The 13,141-nt window shown below is 37.7% G+C and overlaps 3 protein-coding genes across 5 annotated transcripts in view; 2 read left to right on the top strand and 1 right to left on the bottom strand.

The window, feature by feature from the left end:
* LOC134798841 (tyrosine-protein kinase CSK) overlaps positions 1-5,641 on the bottom strand; it is a 48,049-nt gene extending 42,408 nt beyond the window's left edge. For all 3 annotated transcript variants that reach the window (XM_063771229.1, XM_063771228.1, XM_063771226.1), the window contains exon 1: positions 5,490-5,641. The gene's annotated coding sequence lies outside the window, so the exon portion shown is untranslated. The remainder of the gene's footprint in view (positions 1-5,489) is intronic.
* Positions 5,642-5,792: 151 nt separating this feature from the next.
* On the top strand, positions 5,793-7,723 carry LOC134798854 (cytochrome c oxidase assembly protein COX16 homolog, mitochondrial). The gene is made up of 2 exons (XM_063771246.1): positions 5,793-6,001; positions 7,461-7,723. Exons 1-2 carry the CDS (start codon positions 5,847-5,849, stop codon positions 7,642-7,644), a joined length of 339 nt encoding a protein of 112 aa, XP_063627316.1. The 5' UTR covers positions 5,793-5,846; the 3' UTR covers positions 7,645-7,723.
* Positions 7,724-9,401: 1,678 nt separating this feature from the next.
* On the top strand, positions 9,402-12,472 carry LOC134798825 (polyubiquitin-C-like). The gene is made up of 2 exons (XM_063771211.1): positions 9,402-9,559; positions 10,098-12,472. The coding sequence occupies exon 2, from the start codon at positions 10,104-10,106 to the stop codon at positions 12,387-12,389; it is 2,286 nt and encodes a 761-aa protein (XP_063627281.1). The 5' UTR covers positions 9,402-9,559; positions 10,098-10,103; the 3' UTR covers positions 12,390-12,472.
* The last annotated feature ends 669 nt before the right edge of the window (positions 12,473-13,141 follow it).

The raw sequence follows: 13,141 nt of genomic DNA on the forward strand, positions 1-13,141 counted from the left end.
TTTGATGTTGCAGTGTGTTCACATTTGTCATTTGAACTGTCAACACAGTGAATCATATGACTATTTATTTACGAACGTCAGCACAGATGTGTTGCAACTGCAACTTTAAAATTGCAAACGCCCGTCCGTACGGGGTACGCTCGTTTGAATATTAAAAAGAGCATAATATTAGCCTAAAAGAGCGCCCTACCTATTCCTGTTCGTTCACAAACGGGACTATGGGGACGTAGGGGCGGAATTTGGGCGGAATGACAAAAGCCCGAAAAAGGCATGCCCAAATGACTAATAGCGTAGTTCCCTCATGCATGAATTAGGCTTGCATTAATGGCTAAGACAAAGAGCAATTTTAATTGGCCATTATTATAAACCTTATTTCGACGTGATAAGGTTAGAATATGGTATTTTAAACCTTTCGTTAGGCAAATGTTATGCTGTACCCATGCTGTACCTACGTTCAATTGGTAATCAATAAACAGGCGACAGGACTTGAAAAAAAAAACAGGAGAAGCAGACGAGAGCTATTTCAAATATATGGCAATTCGTAGCAGTTATGCATACGACATAGAACTACGAACAACGTACTACGCACCACACCAGTATGCAAATGACAATGAATAACTTCATAAAAATACCTATTGTTCATTGTTATATTGTTATATAGGTAGTTAGCTAAAGACGAACGGCGCAATTAGCAATGCTCCTGCCACGAAGGGGACCGTAGTCATCAAACACGGGCAGGGCAGATATTCCCAACACCCTCAACTAACCAGTATAACTGGGCTTTGAGGTCTGTAACTTTGCGGTCTGTGTGTATTCTCTTATATAATTGACTGCCCATTGTAGCATCTTCAACACAGGTAACTGATGAAAAACTGTATTTATTACATTGAGACAAGGACTAACAACGGTCAATTTAAGTATCCTTCCTCCTGCGTCATCGCTGCTGAAGTTGTATGCAGCAAGTTTACTATGGTCGTGCTTATCACGCATTGACGTGATACAGCTTACCTCGAGACGAGAGCTAAATCATACAGGCATACACCTGTAGGCCTTTATTTAAAGCGTAATTTTGGGGACGGCGTTCAGAAGAGCATAGTCCTATGACTTGAGTAGGTAAGTACACCACGTGACACTTGAATGAGGCTTTGGAGTGCTAATGTGTAACTGTGCTACGGATTTTGCTTGAGTGTCTTTCAGTAATAATATTTTGGAGTACGAGACATATTTTAGAGTACCTACATTTTCGTTCTACTGCGTTCAGACGTCAGCCGCATCAAGTCGTGATCCCACATCTAATGGTTGGGCTTTGCTTTGCCTTTATGCCGTGAGGGACTGCAATACTGAGTTGTTACGGAGCTTCAGGTCGCGTTACACTGGTCCCGAGTCCCTAAAACTCGACTTATCGACCTATGGGAACGGCCCGGGCCGCAGGCCGGGGGCCGGTGATGTCATCGCCGCGCCCGCGCCGCGTCAACATTGGATGACGGCTAATTGTTTTATCATGAGCCCGCAACGTCGTCAAGGACGTTCGTACTTTAAATATTGAATATGTAATACGATGCCAACTTGACGACAAAGTAGTCAAGTTAAGAATAACAATAGACTACCAAACTGTGCGCGAATTTTTGAGTAATTGATAGAATCCTTACTCCCACTTTGAGGCGTAGGTACATTTGTTTTGGTTTTATAAATTGATTAAATGTTGCCAATTCACGTCAAGATCAATCGAGGTTTTTTCTAGTCCTCTAGCCTAGTTGTTAATTATTATTAGGTAATTCAAATAAAATAAGTTTAAATCGGATACCTATTAAGAGAAAAACCTTATTTGGGCGAAACCTGTACTCGTATCAGCAGTAAAAGTAGCTAAGCGTAAAATGTTTTTTTCTCCACACGACTTTATTTCGTAGAAAATTATTGTGAATTTTAAACACTTGGATCAGTTGGATGGCTTAGCTACCTCTTATGCCGACTGTATAAAGACAAAGGACCATAGCGAAACTGTGTTTAACTCTGAAAATCGTGATCACTTATACAAGTCATATACAATTGGCGATGACAATCCAAAACGGCATACCTGCTTCGTTAGCATCTAAATTAAGTTTCGCATATTTAAATGACCGGTCCGATTTAATCACGATCTCGTTACCCAGGAGCCGTAGGCAGGTAGGAGCCGTCCATCTAACATGATCAATGACATCGGTGACTCAGCGGGTGCGTGCCCCCCGTATTATTCTCATCGCCCCTTGACGGCTGTTGAAAATTTACTCTGCCAAGCCAGTGCGACATCCAGAGGTCGGCTAGCTTTAGAAGAAGAGCTTGTGGTAAAATTGGTAGAAATCACCACTTAAGAGCCGCATGTGGCGCGCGAACCACGGTTTGCCGACATCTGGACATAGACTATAATAACTACGCGTATTCGGACATAACATAACGTAGCTCATGCTTGTACTGGTTCCCCTTAGTCAAATAGTCGTCTAGGTTGGTGATAATAAAAGCCCTGTACTGTACCTACTCTAAATTTAGACCAGACTGCAGTTTATAATAGCTATTCCGTTTGGGCAGTTGCTGTGGAAACATAAATTAGCATTGGTGCATTGCAGACTAAGTTTCATGCTGTAAATCTAAAATTAAGAAAGCCGAAGTTGTTTTTATTTACTACAATTACATAGGTTGAGTTCATATAATTATTAAGTAATACATTCGTAATTTCAGGTTCAACCAATGATTAAAGCAGACCAATTATTATTAATGTTATTGTCGGTATCTATTTAATACCCATCTAAACTGAAATATTGGTCAAATTCATACCTGTCAAGTTATCTTTTTACTCATAATGGTTGATGATTTGTTTGATAGTTTAGTTAATGTAAATGAAAATACAACTGATATCAACAACAAAGACCAAAATGGAGACCACATTTTTTTTATTTCTTTGGAGCTAGTGTTAATCTAATTGCACTGGGTTGATTATTATGTTAGTTGAAAGAAAAATGTAATTGAAAAAATATGAATTCCTAATTTACCTGTTAAGAGGTACCTATTATTGCAAGTTTATTAACTGTACATAACCAGGAAGACTGGAGACAACCTGGAAAAGCTAATGGTCACAGGTTCGGTGGAAGGAAAGAGAAGGGGCCGCAGTCCAACACGATGGTCTGACCAGGTTAGCAAATCGCTATCCATGAAGGTCCATGATGCCTTAGAAGTCGCAAGGGATCGGACAGGCTGGAAATCTGCAATCCGGAATCATGTGCTCCACTAGGAGGTCACGACCCTCAGCACTGAGGAGTACGAAACAAGGAGGGGGAACTGTATGATCAAAAGATGTAAGCTGTAATCTGTTATTTCCCATCAATACTACAGGCTTATTTTGCTTGAAATATATATACACAATCTTGTTTACAAAAATATCCATTCAGTTGTCTTCTAATCTAAGTGACAAGTTCTTGGGATATTAAGTAAACCAATGTTGTCATTTCAAAACAAAGATTTATCAATAGCATTGTTCTAGATGAAAAAAGTGGCAACTAGTTTTCATATTACTAAAACAATGCCATACTATAGCATAGTTTCCATTCCCACATTGTAGAAATTTGCAGCAAAAAGTAAACAATAGCTGAAATGGATTATTGAGAAAATTGTTCACTAACTAAGGTTCAATTAAACTAATTTTAATTTTAGCAGTGAGTTGTTACTGTCTGTATATGTTATCCAAAATATTAAAATCATCATTTGAGGTAAAGTTTTTACCAAGTGTTGTATTGTATTGCGGTTTAATATATAAATATAATACAGAGTGAATCTCATTCTAATTGTGCTAAAGGTTTTTTTAAATATAATTAGAAAACTACAATGTCTTCGTATTTCTGCTTTAATGTTAAATTTGATGCACAAATAGATTGTGTTAAATTTTATTTAACTATTTTCACCCATCCATCCTCAAAATTTGAAGAATATTTTTGGGGGAAAGTTAAAACTTCAGTAACTAAATTTTAAAATTAACTCCAAATATGGTCCACACTGTGATTAACATTCATACATATAGGTCTAAATAATATAAGAAAACAGTTAGATGTTGTTCTCTATATATGTTTCTTTAATTTCAATGAACAGACATGATCTACTGCTTAATTTCCATCATAAGTCAGGTCATAAAGCAACTTTGATGAATGTAACCAATAAATTAAATGTAAATGGACTTGTTTACACCTAGTTCTGGTAAAAAATATATCAACATCATAATAAAAATGTAGTTGTATTTCAATAGTAATAATTTTGAGCATTGTCTTGTCATGTCAAACATGATAATAACAAAATCATCTTTCTTCTGGTAAAGTTTTTCGAAAAACACAAGATACAGTTACTATCCACATATATAAGTAAGAGTGTCATTGTCAATACTATTAAATGCGAATTTGTAAGGTTTGTATAGGCAATATAGGCATATCCATCAACAGTCAGTTAAGAATGTTGCTGTTCGTACAAAAAGATTATAATAAGTGTGCAGAAAAATGGTTGTGTAATAGTTTAGTCATGGTAGGGTAATATGGTGCAGTTGTGACACACAACTTATACAAATATTGAAACGTCTTTCTTATACTATCTAGGATATAATCTTATTACCAACCACTTGTGACATTTAACATTAATGCCTTCTATTTTTACCCAAGCATCAGCAAAGGTCTCTATTTCAACTTGGGCGAAAATACTTTTGTATGTCTAGATGTTCTCCTCTGCAAGTTGCATTTCTCAATCGATTCTTGTAAAATTTTGTGAGCAGCTTCAGTAATTATATAGATTTTTTCTGTCATTTCGTTTTTGGGAAAAGGTTCAATACATGTATGGTGGAAATTGGCATAAAAGACTTAAGTTCCAGTAGGATCTCATTACAAACTACTTGTGACATTACCTAAACTATTGGCATAAATGATTATGATTAAGTATTATAAGTACTTACTTATATTGTATTTATTGACCAAAAATCAAAAGCCCAATTAGAATTTTTTTTTTAGTTCTTCGAAAGCATTGCAGTTTCGTTCTGAGATTATAGATCAACTTAAAGAGTTAAATCATGTTCTATGATGTCTACTTGTCCACTTATAAGGAAAAAACCTTGTAAGGCAATGTCTACCTTGGTGAAAATGATTGTAAGTGTTGAAAATAAGTAAGTTAAATAATAACGCTTATGTCTTTTGCAGGTAAATTAAGTTTATTGCCTTACATACAACCAACCTCAAAACCCCAGTGTTTTTAACGCATACATCATCATTACAGTAGTCAGCTAAGTTAGGTACAAGACTGATGTACTCTCATAAAACTACGAATAATGGATACTCATTTCACATAAAATAAAACACCTGAGAGTTCAGAGATTATTCTTTACCGAGGAAAATTATTTTGTCCGCCTACAGTGCCTAGGGCTGCCGTGACATATTTTAACGCATACGAAATAAACTGATTAAAAGTAGAATTTGATATGAAACACTTACCAAAATTACCCACGAGATAAGATAAAATTGTTGACAAATAGTCTTCACTTCACAATCAAATCACAGCACATAATTATGAAACTCGTAAAGTAAGTAAACACACAACACATACGTCACTCGTAACAGTCCGCCATTTTATAAAATTATTTGGTGTACCACAGACAACGTAAAGCATGATAGTTAGTGATGCCCTAAAACCGGTATATAAACAAGAATAATATTGCGACCGTTTTAACGTTGGCTTGAATAACTTTTCTTATAACAAATTGACAGCATAGTGACCGCTGTCAAGGCTGTCATTATCATTACAAAATAAAATATTTTTCCTCAAACGAGAAATGCCTGAAAAATTATAAAATGGCAGTCAAATTGGGAAATATATTTGAACAATTGACATCAATACGTAATTCTTTCTATATTCTGAGTAAACGCAAGTCGTTTAAATATGGGGTTCCATTTCTTTTGTTTGTTGTAGGAGGATCTTTCGGACTAAGAGAATGGACCCAAATCAGGTTACACAGTATTTTTTATCAACCGGCTGAAAATATTTAATATGTTAGCTAAATAAAATACGGATTCAAGTATGCAACCAGATTTCATACATAATTTATTTTAAATCATTTCAAAGGATGTTGTAAATTATTCATCAAAAATTGTAACAAACTGGCATTAGTATTAATTTTATTACTTAGTCATGTTTTCTGGTAAATTGTTCTAAAGTCTCTTAAGTATGACTTGAGAACTCAAAAGTAGGTATTTCCCAACTGATAAACATGCTGTGGTCATCCTCTTTATCAACTTTATAATTGCACAACATAATTGTCAACTCATAATAAAAAGTAGTTGTATATTACAGTTGACGAAATATAATCTGCATCGATCGATCTTTCGAGCCACTTGTGTGGTGAATCAGTATTCCCATTTGTCCCTGTCCCATGTGACTGCCGCCATACATGAGGTAGGGACAACTGGGTATGATTTATATGAAAACACCTATTCCCATCTATGCCCGGCGGGGACAAATGGGAATACACCCTGCTGTCCTGCATCTGCAAAAAATGGACATTATTAAAGTTTATTAAATTATTTTACTTGTTGATTGCTAAACTTTACAGTTTAGTTTAAAAAGTGGGCCCAATGCATTGTTATGAGAAGTCTGCAGTGGGCAGTCAATGAATAAAATTTATTTGTTCTACCAAGCCTCAAATAAATGTTTATGCTTGAATTAAATCAGATTCTAAAACTAAAATGAAATTCTTTAGACTGATATGATAAGATAAAATAAATTATGGTCATTTATTTTGAACTAAGAATCAATATCGGTAAATATTTTTATCTGTGTTATGATTATGAGCAAAAATATTGGTGCTTAAGTTATGGATTTTGTTGTTAAATTCAAACACCAATACATAACTAAAAATATTTTTTGTTTTAATTTAATACATAATGAGATTGCTTCATTATTTAAGGTGTCACAGGTGAATAAAAACAAGCAATAATACCTAATTGACCATTAGTACTATTAATAGTTCTTAAGTCAATATGAAAAAGGGTTTAATTAAGCACATTGTAAGATACAACTTTATTGTATTAGTGTGGTGCCATACAAATGCACTAATTACATTAGTGTTCAATTATGTGAACAACTCTAGTCTAGTAGTACTAGTACTTTGAGGAAATTTACTAGAAACCTTAGTATCATAAAAAATATATAGGTACCTATTTTGTTCTTTATTTTGGTTTAATGTACAGTGAAATATCTTCTAGCTACCAATACCTACAGAAAATAGGATGACTCATGCAGTCTTAGAAATGATTGCACAATGTTATCTTTCTATACAGTCAGTTTAGGTATTCTCTAGATAAGTTTTGAAATCTAAATGGAGGAACCATATTTGGAAAATTTAATCTCAGTGTAGGTATTAAACTACTGGTGTCCTGAAAAATTAAAATGTAACAATTTTTTTCTAGATATCAGTTCTCTCAAGTAAAAGGAGTGAGCAAAGCCGAGGCAGAGAAGATGGGCCTAAATAAAGCCAAGGATGTGACCCTCGAGGGCACTTATGATGAAATTCAGAAGCTGGATATAGATAACTGGGAAAATAAACGCGGACCGCGCCCATGGGAACCTGATACTCAGGTTAAGAAAACATAAATATACTGCCATGATGTTATTTGTTGTTAAATAATGTAAATAGTTAGGATGTAATCAATAAAATGGTTTGTTTATTAATTCCAAGTGTTTCTATTAAGCTTGTATTGCACTTGCTTTCAATCTGTTCTGTTTTTCACCTATAGTAATTTAGAATCTCCTGTGACAGGAGTCCTATCACTGTATATTTGGTATGTGGTAAATGACCTGCATATCCTTTCATCCATCTTTCATAAATTTCCCTTAGGGCTAAGCTAAAGTGTTATATTATATTTATGATTTATCCTTCATAGGCTTGTAGGTACATGTTTCCTTCTCCCTTGTTCATGATAAAGGACAACCAGCAGAGCATCAACATTACACAAATGCGCAGTCTATGATCTTTTGTGCGTAGTAGGACATTCTACTACTAATATGTAGGTAAGGTATCTATTAGTGGACCACCATCATGAAGCCAGTTGTGTCCATTTGTAATCTTATGACAACGAGAGAAGGTCTACCGATGATCAGTGTGTTCGTTAGTAAAATGAAACAGTTATAAACGGCTAAAAACGTGCCGTCACCATTATTAGAATTATTCACTACTTCGTAGAAAGCCAATGTCGCAGTCACCTATTTTTACGCGACTGCGTAAATGCCTACCTAATTATAAAAGAAAAAGTAGATAAGTACGTAGGTATATCGGCTGCGGTTAAGAATGGAGCAGGTCAACTTTTTGCGATAGCTATTATTAAATCTCTCATGAGCAGAATGGCGACACAGATCGAAGTTATTTGTATAGGTACACCCAATTGTGATTCTGATTCAAGCAAGTCTTTAGACTGGGTACCTATCTAACTAAAAAATCGGGCAAGTGCAAGTCGGACTCGCGCACGAAGGGTTCCGTACCATATAAAAAAAAAACGGTCACCCATCCAAGTACTGACCACTCCCGACGTTGCTTAACTTTGGTCAAAAATCACGTTTGTTGTATGGGAGCCCCATTTAAATCTTTATTTTATTCTGTTTTTAGTATTTGTTGTTATAGCGGCAACAGAAATACATCATCTGTGAAAATTTCAACTGTCTAGCTATCACGGTTCGTGAGATACAGCCTGGTGACAGGCAGACGGACGGACGGACGGACGGACGGACGGACGGACGGACGGACGGACGGACGGACAGCGAAGTCTTAGTAATAGGGTCCCGTTTTACCCTTTGGGTACGGAACCCTAAAAATAATTATCTTAGCATCAACACCTGAACTGAACATTAACCAGAACTTGCACATAGTTTTACAAATGGTCAGTATGTGGTCAGTTAATTATGTTGCCTATCTTCAGTTGTTATTATTAGTTACATATTAGGCTAGTAAGGCCAATTACTAGTACCTACCTAAGTATTACTTGAATTGAATTCATCGATTTGTACAAATAAATACACCTACGAAATGATAGAGTTGATAGACTGATGTAAAGTTAAGAAATTTTAGTGCGCGTCGATTTTGTTCTAATTGCCTATATAGATTAGCATAATCTAGAATTTTTCAGAAATGTCGATGTTATTGTCTGCAAACCGACTTATTATCATTTTCATCTTTGTTTGTTTTGATCAATAACCCCCATGACGTCACAAAGAAATTTGGATCAGCCGACTTTGACGCATGCGTTCTAGAAATATTCATAGTTCTGTCTCTCCTCATTATATGGCGATAGAAAGAAACACATTTTAACCTCGGACAACCTCGTGTTTAGTCGTGTGGTCTCGGGTGAAAAATTGATTGCGCTGTCGTTGTCTATAAAAAGGGGTCGCTGGTTATTGGCCAACGCATTACAAAGCGAAAACTCGAAAAAGGAACTTTACTAGCGTGTGACTCTTCAGAGTTGTTTGTTGAAGATAATAATTATTGTGTTTTATTAAGAAAAATTCTAGTGACTAGGTGAGTTACATCATATTTGTTTAAAAATAGGGAAAGTTGTTGTAGATTGCAGAATGTATTCCATCAAGTCATCCATAACGTCGAGATAAATTGCTGATATTTCCTATCCGCCATTTTGAAGTGAACACTTGAATCGAACAGAGAAATGAAATTTTACGCGTAATATAATTACATCAGTTTTTAACTCAATTTTGCTCTGTCATTGCTTAATCGGAAAGCAGTGATAGGGACTAAAAATTATGGTTTCACAACATAAATGCTCTTCTTAGATTTAGTTGCGTCATGTTTCTAACAGGAAGCCATACGTGGGTATTCTGCCGTGACCTTATTGAATTTTACTTTACTGTTAAGTGTTGACCTCCCACTGACCTAGATGTATAGACTCTAAATTCAATTTAAAACTAAGTATGTCATGTTAAACGGAAGCATTTTGTGATTTTTATAAGGATGTTGCTAAATTACTAGGGCCACTAGGGCGTTACCAACTCTTGGCTGTTGTGTTGCAATAATTATTTTAAACTTGTTTTTGTTGTTCTAGGACAAAATGCAGATCTTTGTGAAGACGTTGACGGGTAAAACCATCACCTTAGAAGTTGAGCCGTCAGATACTATTGAGAACGTAAAAGCTAAGATTCAGGACAAAGAGGGTATCCCTCCGGATCAGCAGCGTCTCATCTTCGCTGGTAAGCAGCTGGAAGACGGCCGCACACTCTCTGACTACAACATCCAGAAAGAATCGACCCTCCACTTGGTACTTCGTCTGCGCGGCGGTATGCAGATCTTTGTAAAGACTCTGACTGGCAAAACCATCACCCTTGAGGTTGAGCCTTCAGATACTATTGAGAATGTTAAAGCCAAGATCCAGGATAAGGAAGGTATCCCCCCAGACCAGCAGAGACTTATCTTTGCAGGCAAGCAGTTGGAAGATGGCCGCACCCTTTCAGATTACAACATCCAGAAAGAATCCACTCTTCACTTGGTACTTCGTCTCCGTGGTGGTATGCAGATCTTTGTGAAGACCTTAACCGGTAAAACTATCACTCTTGAAGTTGAGCCTTCAGACACAATTGAGAATGTTAAGGCTAAAATTCAAGACAAAGAAGGTATCCCCCCAGATCAGCAACGTCTCATTTTCGCCGGTAAACAATTGGAAGATGGCCGCACACTCTCTGACTACAATATCCAGAAGGAATCCACTCTCCACTTGGTGCTCCGTCTCCGTGGTGGTATGCAGATCTTCGTAAAGACCCTGACTGGCAAGACTATCACCTTAGAGGTTGAGGCTTCCGACACAATTGAAAACGTAAAAGCCAAAATCCAAGACAAGGAAGGCATTCCCCCAGACCAGCAACGTCTCATCTTTGCCGGTAAACAATTGGAAGATGGCCGCACACTCTCTGACTACAATATCCAGAAGGAATCTACTCTCCACTTGGTGCTCCGTCTCCGTGGTGGTATGCAGATCTTCGTTAAGACCCTAACTGGCAAAACCATCACCCTTGAAGTCGAGCCTTCAGACACAATTGAAAATGTTAAGGCTAAAATTCAAGACAAAGAGGGTATTCCCCCAGACCAGCAGAGGTTGATCTTTGCAGGAAAACAGCTTGAGGATGGACGCACACTATCTGACTACAACATCCAGAAGGAATCCACCCTGCATTTAGTTCTGCGTCTGCGTGGTGGTATGCAGATTTTTGTTAAGACCTTAACTGGCAAAACTATCACTCTTGAAGTCGAGCCTTCGGACACTATTGAGAATGTTAAGGCTAAAATTCAAGACAAAGAGGGTATCCCCCCAGATCAGCAACGTCTCATTTTCGCCGGTAAACAATTGGAAGATGGCCGCACACTCTCTGACTACAATATCCAGAAGGAATCCACTCTCCACTTGGTGCTCCGTCTCCGTGGTGGTATGCAGATCTTCGTAAAGACCCTGACTGGCAAGACTATCACCTTAGAGGTTGAGCCTTCAGACACAATTGAAAACGTAAAAGCCAAGATCCAGGATAAGGAAGGTATTCCCCCAGACCAGCAGAGGTTGATCTTTGCAGGCAAACAGCTTGAGGATGGGCGCACTCTATCTGACTACAACATCCAGAAGGAATCTACCTTGCATTTAGTTCTGCGTCTGCGTGGTGGCATGCAGATTTTCGTTAAGACCCTGACTGGCAAAACGATCACCCTTGAGGTTGAGCCTTCAGACACAATTGAGAATGTAAAGGCTAAAATTCAAGACAAAGAGGGTATTCCCCCAGACCAGCAGAGGTTGATCTTTGCAGGCAAACAGCTTGAGGATGGGCGCACTCTGTCTGACTACAACATCCAGAAGGAATCTACCCTGCATTTAGTTCTGCGTCTGCGTGGTGGTATGCAGATCTTTGTCAAGACCCTGACTGGCAAAACCATCACCCTTGAGGTTGAGCCTTCAGATACTATTGAGAATGTTAAAGCCAAGATCCAGGATAAGGAAGGCATTCCCCCAGACCAGCAACGTCTCATCTTTGCTGGTAAACAATTAGAAGATGGCCGTACTCTCTCTGACTACAATATCCAAAAGGAATCCACCCTCCACTTGGTACTGCGTCTTCGTGGTGGTATGCAGATCTTCGTAAAAACCCTGACTGGCAAGACTATTACCCTAGAGGTTGAGCCTTCAGACACAATTGAAAACGTGAAAGCCAAAATACAAGACAAGGAAGGCATTCCCCCAGACCAACAACGTCTCATCTTCGCCGGAAAACAATTGGAAGATGGCCGCACGCTCTCGGACTACAATATCCAAAAGGAGTCCACCCTTCATCTTGTACTTAGATTGAGAGGTGGCATGTAATAACCGACACTGCCTGTTCACTGTTCATTCCAAATATAACTTGCTAAACAGGTGAAATAAATAAAGTTTTGTCATTGACTGAATTCATACATTTTCTTTCAACAATACCACTTCAGTTTACACCTAAACTTTCTCAGATTGTAGTCCTATTGCATAGTAAAAAAATACAAGCTAATACTGCTATTAGTGATTTTTTATTAGTGAGCTTGTATTTTATTATGCAATAGGACCCTGATATTCCTATAGTACATACATATAGTCTGTTAAACATCTTTGTCAGTAGAGAAAGGCGCGAAATTCAAATTTTCTATGGGATGATAACCCTTCGCGCCTACATTTTTTAAATTTACCGCTTTTGTACTGACTAAAATAGCTTGACAGACTATAGCTGGCAACGAATATATAGATCGGCGGTCGGCAACCTGCGGCCCGCGGGCCGCATGCGGCTCGTGAAACTGTCACTTGCGGCCTGCGAGCCTCTGGCTATGTAATATTGAGAAACGACAATGTCTGATAAAGTCATAAATATTAACAAAGTGCGGCCCGCGTCAACTTACTCATCGTTAACTACGCTACTAAAACTTCGCAACAAAAGGTTGCCGACCGCTGATGTAGATGGTCAAGCAAATCTTGTCAGTAGAAAAAGGCGTGAAATTCAAATTTTCTATGAGACGCTATCCCTTCGCGCCTACATTTTTCAAATTTGCCGCCCAAGTTTACTTACTTTATGGCCGTAACACACTATCGCACCG

Source organism: Cydia splendana, chromosome 17 (assembly GCF_910591565.1).
Source record: "Cydia splendana chromosome 17, ilCydSple1.2, whole genome shotgun sequence".
NCBI lineage: Eukaryota > Metazoa > Arthropoda > Insecta > Lepidoptera > Tortricidae > Cydia > Cydia splendana.